Source organism: Crassostrea angulata, chromosome 2 (genome assembly GCF_025612915.1).
Source record: "Crassostrea angulata isolate pt1a10 chromosome 2, ASM2561291v2, whole genome shotgun sequence".
Taxonomy (NCBI): domain Eukaryota; kingdom Metazoa; phylum Mollusca; class Bivalvia; order Ostreida; family Ostreidae; genus Magallana; species Magallana angulata.
Window position 1 is genome coordinate 36,905,132 of NC_069112.1, and position 21,852 is coordinate 36,926,983.

The 21,852-nt window shown below is 34.3% G+C and overlaps 1 protein-coding gene across 1 annotated transcript; it reads left to right on the forward strand.

Moving 5' to 3' along the window:
* Positions 1-5,152: 5,152 nt before the first annotated feature.
* LOC128172868 (uncharacterized) lies at positions 5,153-10,087 on the forward strand. The gene is made up of 4 exons (XM_052838577.1): positions 5,153-7,100; positions 7,580-7,657; positions 7,848-7,930; positions 9,641-10,087. The coding sequence occupies exons 1-3, from the start codon at positions 5,420-5,422 to the stop codon at positions 7,904-7,906; spliced, it is 1,818 nt and encodes a 605-aa protein (XP_052694537.1). The 5' UTR covers positions 5,153-5,419; the 3' UTR covers positions 7,907-7,930; positions 9,641-10,087.
* The last annotated feature ends 11,765 nt before the right edge of the window (positions 10,088-21,852 follow it).

The window sequence follows — 21,852 nt, forward strand, 5'->3', positions numbered from 1 at the left end:
GCCAATTAGGGGTCAAGAGGAGTCTTAAATCTTCTTACAAGAACTCTTTACTGAACAATTATTTGTTATTAATTATAGAAGCAAACATGTTCATTGTACAGCTGTTTATCTATACAGTATCATACCTAAGTCATATATTACGTAATCATGGGTTTCAAGGGGCCAGAATTCAAAACTTTGATCATTAATATCTGTGAAAAAGGAGAAATATTTTTTAAAGCAATGTAGAACAAAAGTTGTTCAAAATAATGTTCTGAACAATATGATACCATAAATGTTGTTGTTAGTGGCCCCGGTAAAGAGTTAAAGGGTCGGCCCCTAAAATACAGTTGTTTAGATATCTCGATAACGGTTAACCATTCGTGAACATTTGTAGAACAAAATATGTTTATATTAGCGAGACCTTTTATTTGATATCAAGAAAAAGGGGCTGACCCCTCAAATTAGGGGCCAGAAGGGCTATTAAGTCGTTTTTATAATAACTCTTTTCTGACTAATAATTTGATATAAATCAACAAGCAAAAAAGGAGCTTTTATTAATCTTAATTTAAAACTGAAATCCGTTTTAAAATCGGACGATGCATTACAAAAATATTGGGATTTAAAAATTGAGTTTTCCGGAAATTTTGATTCCAGGTTCTTGGTTAAGAAAATAGTGTTATGTTAAAAGTTAAATTAACTCGTGCCTAAAATGATTCGGAAATTGTTAATTCGTACCTGAAGACATTCGGGACTTTGTTTTTATTAAGTCGTTCTAGAAATTGTTAAGGTTTTTGTTAATTCGTTCTTGAAATCATTCAGACATTGTTAGGTCGTTCTAAGAATTATTCGATTTTTAAAAAAATATTTTTTTCATTTTCTTTGTAGTTGGTTTTAGAACTCTGCTTCATAAAGGAACTTCTATCTTTACTCTCGACACCACCGGAAGACCCACTCGTTGCTTTGCAACGAGCTTTGCTCTAGTTATTTAGGGTCTTCCGTTTCCAACGGGAGACCCTCTTGTTATTCTACGGTTTCTTTTTCTTTATTAGGGTCTTCCGTTTCTAACGGAAGACCCTCTTGTTATTCTACGGTTTCTTTTTCTTTATTAGGGTCTTCCGTTTTCAACGGAAGACCCTCTTGTTTTTCTTCGGATTCTTTTTCATTATTATTATTCTTCCTCTGACTTTTTTGGTGGCTTATATCTCGTAAACTATTCAACTGATTTCCACGAAATTTTCAGGACTTATAAACATTACCGGCGCTACATATTATTAAATTTTTAATTGATGACGTCACTTCCGGTTTCAGATATTGACAATTTTATAAATTTTTAAGGGTCATTTTGTCCACGCATCTCCTCCGAAACTAATCAAGACAGAAGCTTGAAATTTTCAGGGATTGTAGATGAATGTCTGTAGATGTACCCTAATGCTTCCATTAATGAAAATTGCTCAAGGCATTGAAGCTCGCCCGAACCTGAAAATTAGAACCAACATTTTCAACAAAATTTTCTGGAATAACTTTTGATGTACACATATTTTGTTAAAGCATGTAATGCAAAAGATGATTATATTTGCAAGACCTATAACGTGATATCAAGAAAAAGGGGCTGGCCCCTCAAATAAGGAACCAAAAGGGCTCTAAAGTCTTTTTGCAATAACTCTTTACTGAAAAATAATTTGTTATCAATTATAGAACCAAAAATGTTCAATGTACATCTGTTTATCTAAAAAGTACCATGCCTAAGTCATATGTTACGTAATTAGGGGTTTCAAGGGGCCAGAAGTTCAAAACTTTGATCTCTAGTATATAGAAAGGGAGAAATATTTTGATAAGCATTATAGAACAAAAAATGCTTAGAATAATGTTCCTAATAATATGCTACCTTAATAATTTTTGTTGGTGGCCCCAGTAAGAATTTTAAGGGTCGGCCCCTCAAACACATTTGTTTAGATATCTTTAGAACGGTCAACAATTTCTGAACACTTGTTGAGCAAAATGTGTTTATATTTACAAGACCTTTTATTTGATATCAAGGAATAAGGGCTGGCCCCTCAAATAAGGGGCCAAGAGGGCTCTAAAGTCTTTCTATAATAACCCTTTACTGAAAAAAAATTGTTATCAATTATAGAACCTAAAATGTTCATTGTACATCTGTTTATCTATACCGTACAATACCTAAGTCATATGATACGTAATTAGGGGTTTCAAGGGACCAGATGTCTAAAAATTTGGTCATTAATATCTAGAAAAGGAGAAATATTTTAAAAAGCCTTGTAGGAGAAAAGTTGTTCAAAATAATGTTATTAACGATATGGGATCTAAAAATATTTTTTGGTGGCCCTGGTAGGGAGTTTAAGGGTCGGCCCCTAAAACACAGTTGTTCGGGTATCTCTAGAACAGTTAACAATTCGTGAATACTTGTTGAACAAAATATGAATATATTTACAAGACCTTTCGTTTGATTACAAGAAAAAGGGGCTGACCCCTCAAATTAGGGGCCAAAATGGCTACAAAGTCTTTTCTTTATAACCTATTTTTTAGCGATAATTTGTTATTAATCATTAAAGCAGAAATTAAGAGCTTAGTATTTTTAATTCAAAACTGAAATCCGTTCAAAAATCGGATGATGCAATACAGAGAATTAGGGGTTTAAAAATAGATTTTTCCGGAAATTTTGATTCCACATTCTTTGTTATGATAATAGTTTTATGTTCAGAGTTTAATTAACTCGTGCCTAAAATTATTCGATAATTGTTAAGTACTTTTGCATATTCGGATTTGTATTTGCTAAGTCGTTCTTGAAATCGATAAGGTTTGTTAATTCGTTCTTGAAATCATTCGGATTTTGTTAAGTCGTACCAAGAAATATACGATTTTTATTCACTCTTTAGTTCGTCTTAGAACTCTGCTTCCTACAGGAACTTTTAGCTTTACTCTCGACACTTACGGAAGACCCACTCGTTGCTTTGCAACGAGCTTTGCTCTAGTTCTTATTAGGGTCTTCCGTTTCCAACGGAAGACCCTCTTGTTATTCTTCGGTTTCTTTTTATTATTATTTTTTTTCTTTTTCTTTTTTTTCTGACTCCTTTTCGCCTTCATAACTCAAAAAGTTTTCAACTTATTTAAAGGAAACTTTCAGGGATTATGTGCAATTATACTGCCTCAAAGATGTTTCCATAACAACGTCATAACAACGTCACTTCCGTATTGACGTTACGTCATTTTTAAACTTTAAAAAAAATCATTTGGTCCGCGACATTTCTCAAAAACGCTTTAAGATAGAGTCTTGAAATTTTCTGTGGTTATAAATTTGGCAATTTACATGTGCAATAAGGCTGGAAATAAAAATCCGTCACTTCCGGTCGAAACCGGAAGTGAAACAAATTTTTCGAAAAAATGAATTTTTTGATCAAAAAAAAAAATGAATATGTGTTTTATAAAGCTTATCAAGCTGAATCTAACACTGAAATCCGTTTTAAAATCGGACAATGCATTAAAGAGATATCGGGGTTTAAAAAATGATTTTTCCGGAAATTTTGTTTCTGCGTCCTTGGTTTAAAAAATAGCGTAATGTTCAAAGTAAAGTTAACTCGTACCAAAAATAATTGTTAAGTCGTACTTGAACACATTCGGATTTTTTTTTGTTTAGTCGTTCTTGAAATCAGGAAGGTTTTTATTAAGTCGTACTTAAAATCATACGGATTTTGTTAAGTCGTACCAGGAATAATTCGATTTCTTTCATCTTTTTATTTTAGTTACTCTTGTTATTGGTTTAAGAGCTCTGCTTCTTACAGGAACTTCCAGCTTTACTTCCGACATTAACGGAAGACCCACTCGTTGCTTTGCAACGAGCTTTGCTCTAGTTATTCTTTTTTTTCTTTTTCTGACTTTTTATGAGCGTTATTTCTCAAAAACTACCCAACCGATTTGCACGAAATTTTCAGGAGTGATAGAACATCATCGTCGCTACATATTATTAAATTTTTGCATGATGACGTCACTTCCGGTTTAAGATATAGACGATTTTGTAAATTTTTAAGGGTCATTTTGTCCACGCATCTCCTCCGAAACTAATCAAGATAGAAGCTAAAAATTTTCAGGGGTTGTAGATGAATGTCTGTAGATGTACCCCCATGCTTCCAATTATGAAAATTGCTCAAGGCCTCGAAGCTCGCCTGAACCTGAAAATTAGCACCAAATTTTTCCAAGAAATTTTTGCACATTTTCTGTAATACCTTTCAATGTGCACATAATTTGTTTAAACGTGTAATGCAAAAGTTGTTTCAATTTTCACGAGCTTTCCTTTGATATCAAGAAAAAGGGGCTGACCCCTCAAATAAGGGGCCAAGGGGGCTCTTAAGTCCTCTAATAATAACTCTTTACTGAACAATAATTTGTTATTAATTATATAAGCAAAAATGTTCATTGTACAGCTGTTTATCTATACAGTATCATACTAAAGTCATATGTTACGTAATAAGGGGTTTCAAGGGGCCAGAAGTTCAAAACTCTGATCTTTAATATCTGAAAAAGGAGAAATATTTTTAAAAGCAATGTAGAACAAAAGTTGCTTAAAATGGTGTTCTAGTCAATATGCTACCTTAAATGCTTTTGTTTATGACCCCATTTAGGAGTTAAAGGGTCGGCCCCTAAAACACATTCGTACAGATATTTCAAAAACGGTTAACATTTCATGAACACTTGTTGAACAAAATATGTTTAAATTTGCAAGACCTTAAATTTGATATCAAGAAATGTACATGTTTAATGGAGTTTGTCTGAAAGATAGAAAATACATGTTTAGAAGAGAAATCTGAGGAGACAGAGAAAAAGCATGTGTTAGAAAAAAAATCAGAGAGAGAGGAGGAATAAGATCGAGAGAGAGAGAGAGAGAGAGAGAGAGAGAGAGAGAGAGAGAGAGAGAGAGAGAGAGAGAGGGGGGGCAAGAGTGCAAACTCAGTATTGAAATTGTGAGAAACAGAGATTGAGAGAAAGAAATAGAAATAGCAGGAGTACATGTTAGGTAAATTGAGACAGTAAATACCCGGTAATTGAATTAAACTAAATTGAGACGTGTACTCTACATCTTATTTTTTTTCTCTCTCTGACTTTCTTTGCTAGATAATCATATTGTAAACTATCAATTATGTACACATCCAAGAGAGAGAAACAGAGAGAAAGAAATGTAGGGATAAAGAGAGAGAGAGAGAGGAGAGAGAGAGATAGCACCTCTTTCTCACTCAGCAATCTTATGTTGTATTTTTCTACTGGTTGAGTGTCTCTATAATCAGAACCAGAATAATGGACCGTCAATTATCCAAGTAGAGAAAATATATTAATCTTTGAAAAACCCAAATATATTTCTTTTAATATTTGACATTGAATCTATATAACAATAATAATTCTAAAACTCTTTATTTTCATTCAACAGGTTATGACCCAGACCGCCCACATCATGGACACAGCAAGCTCCCCATACGGAGTAAATCAGTGTTCTAAGTGTCCGGGGGACACAGCGTACTATTGTGTATCGTGTCCATGTGATCTGTGTCCCCAGTGTAAAGAGAACCATGTAAAAGATCTCCAAACAATAGACCATGATGTTGTGTCACGCCGTGATAAAATCAACTACATCCCAACACAAGAGATCTGTGTGAGACATCCTAGCCATGTTTATACAAAGTACTGTGAACCTTGTCAAGTTCCTGTCTGTTTCCACTGTAGAAAACATAGAACTCACAGACAACTTGATGTTGGAACAGCCTATAAAACAAAGCGACAACAACACAGAGGAACCACTCACACCATCAGAAGTGAGGCTCTCTTTTACAGACCTGTTCTCCTGACAGGAATCAAAGCTGATGTCAAAACCTGTCACACAGAATTCTCCCCCCTTCAATCAGAGATGTTAACAAAGGCCCAGACACTGAAGGATCTCATTGACTATGTGGTATATGATCTATTGAACAATGTGTTATGTTACTTTGATTTCAAACACAGATGTAAAAAACAAAAGATAAAAATGATCAGACATATTGTCAGACTAAGGAGATATGAACACAGATATGTACAGCCAGCATTCACATTCAGTGCGCTACAATTCCTCTCATTCACAAAGACAGCCCTCCCCCAGATACATCTTACACTCCACACCAGCCAGCTCTCCATGACTGAGTCACTCAACAAGGAGGATGTGATGGGGTCACTGAGTGCAATCCAAATCACAGAGAGAGGAAACCGACGCGTAGGAAACCAGTGTCTGCTGAAACTGACGTCTGGTGCTGAGCTCCATCAATCTCTCACAGTGACAGGTGTTGTTTGGTGTGATCACATTTCCTGTGTGACATCAGACCGGGTCTGGGTCAGTGATCATAGAAACAATCTCATCTTGACAGACACAACAGGTGTCCCTCTACATCGTGAGGAGGATTCATGTCGTGGTGGGGGATTACACACAGTGAACAGTGAGAGTGAACTGATTTATATAAATAGGATTTATAACATCAACAAACTGTCAAAGGATATGAAAACAACCACCACATTTATAGAGAGAACAGACTCTACATGGGAACCACGGTGTGTGTACTGGTCCCCGTCCACTGGGAATCTACTGGTCGGGATGTCTACCTATGATACAGAGACAGGCAAGGTAACAGGCAAGGTAACCCGGTACAACCAGAGTGGACAACTCACACAAACCATACAGTACCACAACACAGGACGGGGACTGTATAGTTACCCTCGCTATATAACAGAGAACAACAATGGGGATGTCGTGGTGTCTAACTCGTTCAGTGCTGTAGTGGTGACAGAGCGTGGAGGAAGACATCGTTTCTCCTACACAGGACATATATCAGGATCAAGACTAGAGCCATGGGGAATCTGTACTGACGCGCTGTCACACATCCTGGTGTGTGATCTTAAAACCCTCACAGTACAGATGTTGAATAAGGACGGTCAGTTCCTGTCACATCTACTGACAAAATCACAAGAGATGGGTAGACCATGGAGCCTGAGGTATGATGTCAACACTCACCGTCTCTGGGTCGGATCAGTGGACAACAACAACAAGGTGTGTGTCTACAGGTATATCACCAGACAGGACGCTCTGACAGGTAAGTCTGAGTCATTATCATTCACATTAATTAGATATAGATAACTAAGACACACAGTCCGTGTTAATTATCAGTCAATAAGATACATGTAAGACATGTTTATCTGTGTGATTGTTTGTCAATATAAACAACTCATTGTTACAGGGTTAGCTGTGTCTACCAGTCATTGGGATTCAGTGTTTATCTAAAATAAACAGAAAGTAGATACATTATTTTATTAATTAAATGTACCGTTACATGTCATTGTATTTAGTGAATAGAAATAGCAGGTTGCTGTATTTAATTATGAAATATATAGAGTGACTCATGTATTTGTAATCAGTTATTTTGTGACATGTTAATTGACTTAATTCAATTATTTAGATAAATATTAAAGCAAGTGTCATGGTAATCAGGTTAAAGTTTTAATTTGTAGATGTAGCTCTATCATTACATATACTGTATGTATTAATTAACAGCTAATTAATGACTTGTTGTAGATGAACACAGACCCCGTCCTGATGGAGACACCCGATACACGACACCTCGTCACAACACAACTCATCAACTAAACGAAAGTAAAACTCACTGACACATGTATTTGTAATCAGTTGTTTTGTTACATGTTAATTGACTTAATTTAATTAATTAGACAAATAATAAAACAAGTATTATGGTAATCAGTTTAGAGTTTTAATTGGTAGATGTAGCTCTATCATTACATATACTGTATGTATTAATTAACAGCTAATTAATGACTTGTTGTAGATGATCACAGACCCCGTACTGATGAGGACGCTATGTCCAGCTCAACACCAGCCGTATAATGGAGATAGCTGGGATATTGACAGGTTGTAAATGTTTCTGTACAAATCTAGTCTGCTCTCAAAACCACACATGTTGTTTGTCACTTTGTTCAACATCTGCAGCTGAAATTGAGCTGTGTATAATTCACATGGACTGTAATACTGACTCCTGTTTATTTCACACTTTGTGATCATCCAAACATGGCTGTCTGTTGCTGAGTGAGAAACATCATGTTATACAAGTTTTCTTTTCTGAATGTGGAATATTATAAAACAAATATCCACATGAAGTATATAATATCAAACTGAACAATTATAAATTGTAAATGTCAGATCATTATCAATTCAAAAATGTATCTTGTTTTGCTAATTGTGCCATTATTATACCCCATGTAATGGAATTGTTATAGAATAATGACTTCAACCTATCTCAGTCAGTCCTGGATTATAAGCAAAACATATATTAAACAGCTGCACAGAATTTTATCATGTTTAATATGAAACTTTTGAGGTATTTAGGACACAACGTGTAGATGTGCTAATTACTAGGAAGTTCCATTTCATTTATCTTTCTAGGAATTTTAGCCCCATTGAACTTAGAATTTTGTCCAAATGTTGAATTTCGCAATGATTTTTTTTGTAGGTAGTTAGAACACAATGTGTTGATTTGCACATTTCTAGGAAATTTTAATTACAATGTTTTGTCTTCAAATTTTGAACCATTAGAATTTAGTATGTTGTTGTTTAAGACAAATGATTAAATGTGTGCATAATTGCAGAAAGTTTTGATCTGATGATGTTTTGCTAGTAATGCCCTATCATTTTTAGCTAACTGAGCTGAAAGCTCAAGTGAGCCTTTCTGATCACATTTTGTCTGTCGTCTGTCCGTCTGTTTGTTTGTATGTCCTCTGTCCGTCAACTTTTCACGTTTTCAACATCTCCCCCAGAACTACTGGGTCAATTTCAACCAAACTTGGCACAAAGCACCCTTGGGCAAAGAAGATTCAAAGTTGTGAAAATTAAGGAACGTGCCCCTTTTCCAGGGGAGATAATTAGGATTAATGTATCCCAACCTGAGAGAAATTCAAAGCCACCCTCCCATCCCTTAAATTAAGGTGGTATGGAACATCTGTCAATAATGATGTGAATTAAAGTACATTACTATTGAAATACTTTCATTGGTTTAGAATTTTCTTTCACAATATTTTACCAAAAAATATGTTTTAGAAAATTTTGGAAAAGTAATAAATTTTTCAAACCCGACTCGAACTCGTGACTTACAGGTCCGTAGTGAGCGCTCTAACCCACTGCACTGCGCTGTAAGGTAACAATGATGGGAAAGAAACTATTTATAAAATTACACTTGATTTATTGTTTATTTCGATAAATGATACGACATTACATGAAGGTGTCCCATACCACCTTTCATGTAAATAATGAATTTTAATCAAAATTTTGATTTATTCTGTTCATTTAACAAATTTTTCAAAAGAGCGGTCCCCATACAATTCGCATCAGTTGCAATCAGCCGGTACCAGAATTACATGCTTCCAGATTTACTTTTTTGCGTACTGCATCATCAGAAAGCGGTGTAGAATGCCACCTTATTGCATACTCGGCCATTCATGATGTGTAGCTTGTCAAGTAATGGGAGAACATGGGGTGTTTGAGCTTGCTCACTCTTTCCTTCTTGTCCAAGTATTTGGTATTAATCATTTAATACAATTATAAATTAATTATTTTTGTTTCTTGCAGACAAGCTGCTTTTTAAACGCCTTCAGGGGGAGATAGAAGAAAACCTGCCCGGATTACCCATAATTCCAATGGAGTTACAGAAGCCAAATAATTACCGGTCATCAACGGACTTTGTGCTCTGTGCGTGAACTCTACATAAACAACGTTTCATGAATGGACTCTGTATCTGTGTAGGTGAACAAAATTACGCGTCATCAATGGACACTGTTGCTGTGTAAGTGAACTCTGCACAAAAATAACACGTCATCAATGGTCTCTGCGTTCTGTGTACGTGAAATCTGCACAAAAATAATGCGTCAACAATAGACTCTGTATCTGTATAGGTGAAATCTGCATATATTACGCATCATCAATAGACTTTATTTAATTTTTTGTTTTTAATTTTTTTTTAAATTTATTTATTCATTATATCAGTTTTACATCAAATAAAACAAACAAAGATAACATCAACAAAATAAAGAATATACATATGCTCTAAAAATTGATTTTACAAAATTTTGGAAAATTCTATAATCTACGAATGAATTGTGACTTTTTAAAACAGAACCATAGAATACAGTAGATACCTTTACATGGTTCAAAATATTGTAATTTGTTTCTTCTAAGGAATGTACCCGACAATACATCTTATATTTATGAATTCTGTATGCTATAAATGAAATGAGGGTATTCAATGATACAATTTTTCTATTTTGTTCATGAAAAAAACCTAAAAGTACATGTTTCCACTTAATATCAATTTTAGTGTAAACATTTAAAGCATTCCATATTTCAAGTACATTATCACATTCAAAAATAAGATGCTTAGTATTTTCATTCTTCTTGCATATTTTACATTCACTGTGGATTTCTTTCTTCCATTTACTCAAATAAGCATTGTTACAGAGAATATTATTTAATACTTTGTAATTGAATTCTGCAAGACGTTTATCAGAAATATGTAATAATTTACATTTGTAGATATATTTCCAATCAACAGAATCAATATTATATTCCTTTTGTAAAACAGTCTGATAACAGGGTTTAGTAAACTTCTTATTTACTAAATTCTCATAGAAAAAACTACATCTTTGCCCTAATACATTTTCATAACCAAAATAAAACTTAATATAATTATTATTTTGCATATTAGTAAACTTACAATATGAAAAATTAAATTTCCTACATAGTGGCTTGAAAACAGAGGAAAGGATCTTGAATTCACATATCCAGTTTGATTTATTCTTTATACAGTTTTTGAAGTCTGAAAGCGACTTGAAATTTCCTTCATCATTTAACAAGTCGTTTACATATAGAATTCCACATGTAATCCAATTTTTTAAAAACAAGGAGTTTCCCTTATACAAAAAAATGCAGTTGTTCCATATTGGTTGTTGTACAATTTTGATTGATGAAATATTTTCATAAGTTTTTAGGCTTACATTCATTGAATGAACATAACACTTGTTGATAAAACATTGGTAATTTTCCCAATTTTTGCATATTTTCTATCTTTTTTCTGAAAATTGTAATGCGTAATTCACATCTATGTTTATTTGTTTACAGTAAGAATCAAAAATTTTGTACAGAATGTTTTTGTTTTTTAGAAGTCGTTGAACCCATGAGGCTTTAAATGCCTTTATTTTGCATTCAATATCAACAACTGCCAGCCCACCGTTTAAAACATTACCTATTAAAGTATTACGTTTATTTCTTTCGGTTTTATCCCAAATAAAGTTATAGATTAGGCGTTGAATTTTTTTTTATAAAGTCATTTTCAGGAGAATTAAGTATTGAAGCAACGTATGTGAGTTTAGATAAAGCAAGTGTGTTAACTATGCATGATTTACCAAATAAAGTTAATTTTCTTCTTTTCCAAGATTCAAAGAGCTTTTCAACATCATGATAAATTTTCATCCAGTTCTTATTATAACATTCTACTTTATCGTGACCAATGAAGATTCCCAGACATCTTACTGCTTTGTTTGTAGTTTTGATACCATAGAGCTCGTCATAGAGATTTTTTAGAGTTCATAAAAGAATACATTCTGTTTTGTTTATGTTTATTTTAGATCCAGCGTGTTTACAAAAATCGTTTATCACTTCTAAAGCATGCTTCATTGACATTTCATCTCTTAGGGCTATACTTAGATCATCTGCAGTTGAATGTTTTTTATTTCATTGTTTTTTATTGTTATTCCTTTAATGTTCTAATTACTGCTTATCTTAATAGCTAGAATTTCAGCTATAAAAAGATATAGCAAGGCAGAGAGTGGACAACCCTGTCTTATTCCACGAGTCATTGTGCATGTTTTTGACAACCAGCCGTTATTTTTCATCTTAAATATTGGATTAGTATAAAGTATAGTGGCCCATTTTATGAAGTTATTGCTAATGTTAAATTTTTCTTGAACCTTAAACAAGAAATTCCACTCCACGGAATCGAATGCTTTTTCAAAGTCCAAAAAGAGTAATATGCCATCAAGATTTTCTGTTCCACAGTATTCCAAAACTGTGAGAATTAATCGATCGTTCTCTCCAATATACCGCCCTTTAATGTATGCAGTTTGTTGTTCGCTAATTAGTTTAGTTAATATAATTTTAATCTTTTCGCAAAAATGAAAGCAATGATTTTATAGTCTGTATTTGTGAAACTAATTGGTCAGTAATTTTTTAAGCTATCTTTTTCCCCTTTTTTGTAAATTAAAGATATCACAGAAAGTCTTTGAGAGTATGCCATTTCACCTCTTTGAAATATTTCGTTAAGAGCTTTGTAGAAAAAAGGACCGATTACGTCCCAAAAACATTGATAAAACTCACTAGGTAAGCCATCTTAACCAGGTAATTTTTCTTTTTCATGTTATTTACTGCCTCTTTACATTCTTCATATGAGGGAAAATTATCTAAAAAAAATTCTATCATCGTTATTTAGCGTAGGATTTTCGCTTATTTCCGACAGATATGTATTAATATTTTCAATTGGAATATTTTTACTTGTATTAATATTTTGATAAAACATAAGCATTTCTCCCAATATTGCATTCGTTTTGTTTGTTTTTAACCCCTCTTCTGATTTTATTTCTTTAATTACATTTGACGCCTGATTATGTTTTTCTAGGCTTAAAAAAATATTTAGAATTTTTCTCCCCTTCTTCTATCCATTTGATTTTAGATCTTATTTGAGGCCCATTGGCTTTTTTTTTTATCGTACATGGAATCTAATTCCTCTTCTAATGTTTTTAGTTTGTTGTAGTTGAAACTGTCAGCGGGTTCTTTTTCTAATTCACCTATTTCATGTTCTATTGTCTTTATTTTCTGTTTAAATGATTTTTGCTCAGTTTTTGCAAAGTTAATGGAAAATTCTCTAACATTTCTTTTAATTAATTCCCACGTAGTAAGTGGGCTTAAGGATGGATCTATGTTATGAATGATATCGCTAATTCCCTTTTTGTAGTTATCATTTTCGAGATAAGAAACATTTAGCTTCCAATATCCGGGTCCCTTTTTTGTTTTATCTATATTATAATAGAGTTTTAGAAATCTATGATCAGTCATTCGAGTCCCATTTGAATGAGTACCCGGGATTTTCCCAACCTTGAAATTTGTTGGAATATAATGGAAAGAGTTATTGATAAATATGTAATCAATTCGGCTTTTAGGGTCATTTTTGCATCACACCAAGTATTTCCTGTCTTTTCCGGATTAAGTTTTTTTGTCCATATCATCTAAATTAAAGTATTCTTTCAAATCTTGTAAATAGCGTAAACTTTTATCAGCATTGTTAGACATATTACAGTTAAAATCACCGCATAATATAATATTTTCATTTATGCAGTTTTTTTTATATAAACACTTTAAGCTTTTTAAAGAATTCACATCTTTTATTTGCATCATTCGGAGCATAAATATTATACAGTGTAAAAATTTTACTGTCGATTTCAAGATTGATTAAAATTCTTCTCCCATCAATAGATTTTCTAACATTCATTATATTTGTTTTAATTGTGTCGTTAAATAATACGGACACACCTTTACTAAAAGCTGAGTCGCTAAAAGCGTGAAAAGAATCGCCTTTCCAGTTATAGTTGTATAAGTTTTCATTCTTTTCTATATAATGTGTTTCTTGCAAAAAAACAATATCAGTGTTACTTTCTTTTAATCAAGAGTAAATTTTTTTTACCTTTTCGGGGGTATTTAACCCCTTTACGTTAACTGAAGTAATTTCTAATTTTTCCATTCAACTTCTTAATTAAATACATTTCATTAAAGAATTGCAATATACAGATATATATACCGTGCATAATAATCCAATCCATAGTTCATGATCAACGTCTTGAAACAGTCCGTATCCTTATTGACCGAGTTGCTGGCCTAAACAACGTGCGATTAGCCTTTGTTTTTAGCAGAAGTTGACTCGTCTGAGTCTGACTCCGTGGAGGCATCGAATCCCGAACTCGACTCCGATTCCGACTGGTAACGTAATTCGCGAAGCATCTGCGCGATGTCTCTTTGTTCGGTGTTGACTTTCGACTGCTGTTTTTGGCTTGGCTTGCTCCATTGGTCACTCTTTTTCCGTTTACGGATTTTTTTGCTTATCTTGCTGATGATCTGACCAAGAAGATTTTTCCCTGGCCATGCCTCGATCTTTGTGTTTTCCGTGGCTTCCTTGTTCAGTCCTGTGCCCCAGGTGTCATTATAAGTGGATTCAGCAAAGATAGTGTCTTTCTTAACCGATCTCAACTTTTCCCTGAACCTTTGAACCTGTACGCATTTGTTTTCTATGATTCCGTCATGACGGATTCCCTGGTGTCGGCCCACTGTTCATTGGGCCGTATTTTGTCTCCCAATCGTTTTGCAGATAGAGCATTCTTGGCCTCTAGGATCGTGTTTGCCGTGTCCAGATCTCCACATCTTACCGCTTTCGTATACTGAAAAGCATGCTCTGCTAATTTGTGCGTGAAACCATATATGTTAAGCTCACACGGAAAAAAATGGATAGGCAGTTGTCCTCTCCATTGAATGCAATGACGTTGCTTTACGATTCGTAAGAGGGACACGTTTTAATATCCCCAGGTTTGTGCCCTTCTAGCTTGAAAACTTTGCAGCGCCGGTTATTTTTGCAAAATTTCATAGTGTGGTCTGTGGCCCAACATTTTGTGCATGTCAGTTGTCGCTGGGATTTTGGCTGACCAAAATGAAAAAGTTTGCAGCGCAAGCTGGCACAGTAATTGATTCTGGGTAAATGCTTTCCTTCTTTCAAGGGTTCAATGTATAGGAAGCGATTTCCATTCAACACACTTGTCATCTTGTTTGTAATGGGGTGACGGATTTTCTCATAATATTTTGCTTGTGGGCTTTACTTCAAGCTTTTCAAGTAGCTCGAGGACAGCAGAATCGTCTACAGATAAGGGTAGTCCACAGAGCCGAATCTTTAGAGATTTTTCCGAGGTATTATGATTGCCCGATGAATACGGGTTAGTATCAAAGAATGATATAGACACATTATGGATATGAATCCCTTCGGTCAGCAGCTTTTCCCGGCTTGCCACATCCCGCAGGTAAACCCGCCATAAATTGCGGTCGAGCTGTAGACAGTGCAAAGAGTTACCGACCACTTTCGCGACAAAGTCCATTAGATCAAAATCCGTTACCCTTCCCTCGTCAGAGCAATGGATCTCAGAGTCCTTAAGGTATAGCGGTTTGATCGTACGGTTCTCTGCCTGTTCACCCATGACGGAGTTTGAATGCTCAATGTAGGCGAGACAGTCGGGGAATTTTGTGTGGTGAAGGGTGTTCACCGAGTGTTCACTAGGTAAGCCGGTAAATAAATGTATGAAATTCACAAATAAACTGAAGAACAAAAATTCAGAAACATATATACACATTCCACATACCCTCCTGTGTCATCTGGGCTGATAATAAATCCACAGAAAAAAGGATATTCGCAAAAAACTGTCAAAAAACACGAGAGCTGGGATAGTATGTCCACCCTGTTTCGTGTCACGTGACCTCATATAAATTATACCCCCGCTCCGAAGGAGAGGGGGTATACTGTTTTACCCTTGTGTGTCTGTCTGTCCGTCCGTCTGTCTGTCTGTCTGCCCGTCCGTAACAAAAATTTCTGTCGCATTTATCTCAGCAACTATTTATCGCAGATGCTTGAAATTTTAAAACAGTGTTTGTTAAGGCATGCCATATCGTGGGATGTATTTTTGTACCAATCGGACGTCAACTTCCTGTTAAATGACAACTTTGCTTATTTTTTAACCAAAATTTTCAAACAAATTTTCGTCAAAGATTTCTCAGCAACTATTTATCGCAGATGCTTGAAATTTTTACACAGTATTTGTATAGGCATGCCATATCGTGGGATATATTTCTGTACCAATCGGATGCTAGCTTCCTGTTAAATGACGACTTTGTTTATTTTTAACCAAAATTTTCAATCAAATTTCTGTCAAAGAATTCTCAGCAACTGTTTATCGCAGATGCTTGAAATTTTTACACAGTATTTGTATAGGCATGCTATATCGTAAGATTTATTTTTGTACTAATCAGACGTCAACTTCCTGTTAAATAACGACCTTGTTTATTTTTTGCCAAAATTTTCAAACAAATTTCCGTCAAAGAATTCTCAGCAACTATTTATCGCAGATGCATGAAATTTTAACACACTATTTGTTTAGGCATGCCATATTGTGGGATATATTTTTGTATCAATCGGACGTCAACTTCCTGTTAAATGACGACTTTGCTTATTTTTTAACCAAAATTTTCAAACAAATTTTCGTCAAAGATTTCTCAGCAGCTATTTATCGCAATTGCTTGAAATTTTAACTCACTATCTGTTTTGGCATGCCATATTGTGGGATATATTTTTGTACCAATCGGACGTCAACTTCCTGTTAAATGAGTACTTTGTTTATTTTAGCCAAAATTTTCAAACAAATTTTCCTCAAAGATTTTTCAGCAGCTATTTATCGCAGATGCTTGAAATTTTAACACACTATTTGTCTAGGCATGCCATATTGTGGGATATATTTCTGTACCAATCGGATGCTAGCTTTCTGTTAAATGTCGACTTTGCTTATTTTGCATATTCACATCAGAGCGGGGGTATCACTAGTGAGCATTGGCTCACAGATATCTTGTTTTAAATTTAATAAAATCGTGTAAAAATGACCTCAGACTAATTTTTAAACATGAAATCTAAGTTGCACTTACAATTCTGCGTCTAATGACATCTTTCTCAAATTGATGGGATGAATTTTAAATTTTTTGAAAATTTTAAATTTGACCATATCGTGTTAAAATGACCTCAGACTAATTTTAAAACGTGATATCGAAGTTGCGCTTACAATTCTGCATCTGATGACATCTTTTTAAAACTGATTGGATGGATTTTAATTTTTTTTTAAAATTCTAAATTTAATCTAGTCTTGTTTAAATTGTCTAAGACTAATTTTAAAACATGATATTTAAGTTAAGCTTTCAATATTGCGTTTTATGATATCTTTCTCGAAATGATTGGTCAATAACCTCATATCATTAGCATCTGATAAAAGAATGGGGCGGAAGACCCACTCGTTGCTCGCAACGAGATCGCATCTAGTTCTTCTACTTTTTCTTCTAGACTTTTCTTTAAACTTTAATATCTCACTTGTTTGTCATTAGATTTTATTCAAATTTTCAGGGTTAATTGGAAATTACAATTGCTCACTATAGCACAAATTATTTTGAAATCCCTACTTCAAGTTTTGAGTTATTCCCCTTTGAATAGTTTTAGTGGATCTCGTGTACCTGCAAAGGCTCCGAATTGATCCGTAGCAAGAAGTCTTAATTTACAAATCTTTAATGTAGACATCTTGAACGTTGTCCTTCTAGTTTTACATGTTTGATTAACCCACGTTTACTTCTTAAAGAATTACATCGAAATTTATGTGTCAAAAAATGGTAAATTTTGCTTATATCTTTGCTAAATAACTTTTTAGTTGTAAAGGTTTTTTTAGACACATATAGAACAACAGTTGTGCAGAATATTAAGAGCTTTCATTTGCTACAATAAAAATAGGGGCTAGCCCCTAAAATGAGGTGTCTAGATCCCTTAAAAGTCTTTGCTTTATAACTCTAAGGGTTAAAGTAATACGTGTTGACCAGTACTCGCGGCAATTTGGCCAAGTTACCGAAACTCTCCGTCGCGCGCGGCCGAGAAAATCGGTCACCATGGTCGTAGCTGGTTTACCTAGCGGTCAGCGGTAATCTAATACACGAGAGTTTATTTAGCCGCAAACTCAAGAATTGTTTTAATTTTTATTACACATAAAAGTTTATGGACTAAACAATTCGGTGTCAATTAAGAAATCGTTCAGTTAATTAATAAAAGCAATGTCATTTTCAATCTAAAGCAATATCAGACATAGATCAATTGTGGGTTTTAAGTTTAAACAAAAGAACTTCTATTTGATAGAATTTGGTTTGGTCATTATACTGCCACCTTTTCAAATCTTCCTGGGTTCTGAGCTGTGCGTGTCTGTGCGTTGTACCTTTACGTAATTTATCCTTCGTCCACGTCCGAGGAGATCAGCCACCGCTGCACTACCTAGCGGTAAGCGGTTATCTAATACACAAGATTTGCACACCGCGACGCACAATTAGATGAATATTAACATGTTTGAGTTTATATAGCCAAAATACAAGAACTGTTTGAATTTTATGTTAGAAAAATTTTCCATCTTGTGTTTATTTAATTAAATATTTGAGTGTAAATGAATATTAATGAACGATATTACTCCAAATCGGAAACATCGTCAGACATAAATTAATGGTTGGTTTGTATATCTAATTTTTTTTTACCCCCCCCCCCTTCCCCCCAAAAAAATATCAAATGATGATCATCCCTCGCACATAGCCGAGGAGATCCAGCGCGATTGGACAAGTGATCCGCGGTCGGCTCGTGTTCTTCTACATGTACCTTATCACGCGTTCACGGACAGAACTATATTCTATTATGTTTTCAACTATTATATAGGTTTAATATTAAAAGATAAATTTATTTTACTTGAACAGTTGATTAAGCATTGATTTATTATACGATAGCGCACATGGTAGTTTTAAAAATCAAATCAAATTATAATCAAAGTTCCATTATACATGTTTGCGGTAGGTGCTAACACGATAGAAGAATGTCCTGAATTGTCCTGAATTGAAGCATTTGATGATGTTTTAAAGAATATTTACATGAGTTTTAAACAACTTAAGATTAGATCGTATTGGTCACATATTAATCATTCTGTAGTTTTTCTACATTGTTCGTTTCAGTGTGGAAGCGAACTCATTGCTGCGTCCCCCTCCTCCTCCCGCCCCGCTGACAAGTGCTCGCGCTGGGGTTTTTTTTAATTGGCGAACACAGGACGAAAAACCACCTTTAAGCAAGTCCTTAAAGGTGGCTTAAAGGTGACTTAAAGGATCTTAAAGGCTATACGACCTTTAAGCCGCCTTTAAGTCACCTTTAAGCAAGTGCTTATAGGTCCTTAATGTCCAAACTTCTTTAAGCCACCTTTAAGCCACTTTTAAGCATCTTTAAGTGGCATTTACGCTCTCTTTACACTGCCTTTACACTGTCTTTAAGTGGCCTTTAAGTCAATATTGATCAAGCTGAACAATAAACACATAAATTAAATGCAAAAGCTCTTTTATAGAGATGGAAGGGGGTCATCCGAGTGATAAAATAATTTCCAAGGAAGGGGGGGGGGTGTTCCAGGCGGTTTTAATCGTCGCTCCATTAAACACAGATCGCTATCATCAGCACCGCTCCGATGGACACAGATTGCCGTTATAAAATTCTTTATAATTTTTTGGGGGTTTCAAAATTATTGTAGGGATGAGCGCAGTCTCTGTATCTTAATATGTGCATAAAACTAATTAAAGTATGTTTGTTTCCTATTACAAATTAATCGGTGAAAAAAATATCTCTCTCTCTCTCTCTCTCTCTCTCTCTCTCTCTCTCTCTCTCTCTCTCTCTCAGTTCATCCGGTTATTAAACAAAATAAAGATAATGAACCAAAAATGCATGATTTAATTTGTTAATCGGTTTAAGGTTTGTATTTTTTTTTTTCAATTTTCATTATTTCTAACTCTAGATCTGCTAGATACATGTTAAAGATGAAAAGACTCTCAACTGCCTTTGTTATATCGGGCAGGATATTACTGCTTTGTTTGTCTAGACATAGTTTTGTTCGTTTGTGTATATCTAATTAGAGTCTATTGTTTGTACAACTTAAGAAATCCCCTGGAACTAACACAGAATATACAAGATATACACAACAGTTGTGTCGTGTGCCCAGGTGCATGTTTGTGTATATCTAATTAAAGTCTATTGTTTGTCCAACTTAAGAAAACCCCTGGAACTAACACAGAATATACAAGATATACACAACAGGTGCACGTCAGGGTTTCTAAAGGCGTTGAATTTTAGTATGTACGAGTATACGATAAGTCTAGTGAATAAAAGTTAATTTACATTTGTAATTTATTTTCAAAGTATTATTTCCTAGCTCTGGGTTTCAAAGATGTTACGTCTACAAATTAACGATACATGTAGGTAAGAGTAAAATCTTGAGGCTAATTAATTAATGTACCGGTGATCATAATTAGGGGTTGATTATTTAAATATATGTATAAGGGTAAATATGTCAAATATACCCGGCCTGGCACATCATACAATTGTATGTACAAGTCATTTGCAATTGCCACATGCAGTAAATACGTCACCGGTAATTGGTAATTTTGTTTGTTAAAGAATTGATAGTTTATAAATCATGTACATACAATTACATGTAAATATTTAAACATATTGGAACGGCGCCGCGATCATGAAAACCTGGAAATTGCGGGAAATTGAACAAATACCCTAATAGTATCAATGCATTTAATAAAAGAAATGATTTCATTTTCTTTCTTACATTTTTATAGCTATAAATAAGATGAACGTATATCTACTCGGTTTAAATTTATTAACTACATGTCAGAAAGTCTACTATAGTGAACCTAACGGTTTCCATTTAGGTATAATATATTTTTGTTCACTGAAGACCAAGTTCCGTATTTCATTCTAAATACATGCATGCATGTAATTTATAAATTAGATATAATTGATTGTTACAAACTGAATGGTTTGTCATAATCTTTTCAAGTAAACACATTCAATACAGTGATTCAATATCGACTGATATATAGGATATAAAAACACTCATATATATGTAAGTTGCCATGGCGCAGAGGATGTGTGGTGATGCTAGTAATCTAGGGGTCCCGGGTTCAATTCTCGCCGTGGCCGGGTTTTTTTTATGGTTTTTTTTTTCATTTGTCTTTCTAGAACAAAAACCGTTTTAATACCTTTTCTTTCATAAAGTTAATACATTTTGTTGGAAATAAAGCACAACATTGAATTAAATTTTTTTAATGGCTTAAAGGTGGCTTAAAGAAGTTTGGACATTAAGGACCTATAATTTGTCCTTAAAGGTGGCTTAAAGGTGACTTAAAGATAGTCTTTAAGCTGCCTTTAAGCCATCTTTACGCTTTCTTTAAGCCACCTTTAAGCAATACATATAGCTTAAAGGTAGCTTAAAGGTGGCTTAAAGATCGTCTTTAAGCTACCTTTAAACACCTTTAAGCTATCTTTAAGGAGGACTTAAAGATGGTCATTCATCCTGTGGAAAAGATACACAGATCTGTCGAAGATCATTTTTGGTGACTACTTCTTATGTGTAACATTTTCTCCTTAACGTGTTTCACTTTGCCACCCGTTTGTTTATTCGGTCAGTCTGTGTTAATTCATTCGCTACGTGCGACCGAAAATCATGTGTCGCTTCAGCGCACACAACTCAGAACATATGTAATTGAGTAACAGTTGGAAGGGTGCTTTTATAAACAATAAGACTTTTATACGAAGTCAATCATCTTCACATTAAACATTAAAGATGTGAACTCGTAACTTGAGAATGTGGCTAATAAATTTACCTGTTAAAAGACATTTTGTTCTTGGAAAATACTGCTACATTATGCAATGCAGTCGATTGCCATAATAATCTTCAAAGAACTGCAAGTGTCAACGTTTTTTTAATTTCTTTGAAAGACCATGATAGTTCACTTGACAAGAATATAGCGGCAAATCAGCCTCCAAAAAATAAATGCGCTTCTCAAAGTTACACTTAAGTGAGATAGATCTGCGTTGT

What these genes read in the sequence shown, in the direction of transcription:
- LOC128172868 (XM_052838577.1), top strand. Translation starts at nt 5,420, where the DNA reads ATGACCCAGACCGCCCACATCATGGACACAGCAAGCTCCCCATACGGA. An exon ending in CAGACAGGACGCTCTGACAG is followed by an intron (nt 7,101 to 7,579) that starts GTAAGTCTGAGT and finishes GACTTGTTGTAG; the next exon opens with ATGAACACAGACCCCGTCCT. An exon ending in AACTCATCAACTAAACGAAA is followed by an intron (nt 7,658 to 7,847) that starts GTAAAACTCACT and finishes GACTTGTTGTAG; the next exon opens with ATGATCACAGACCCCGTACT.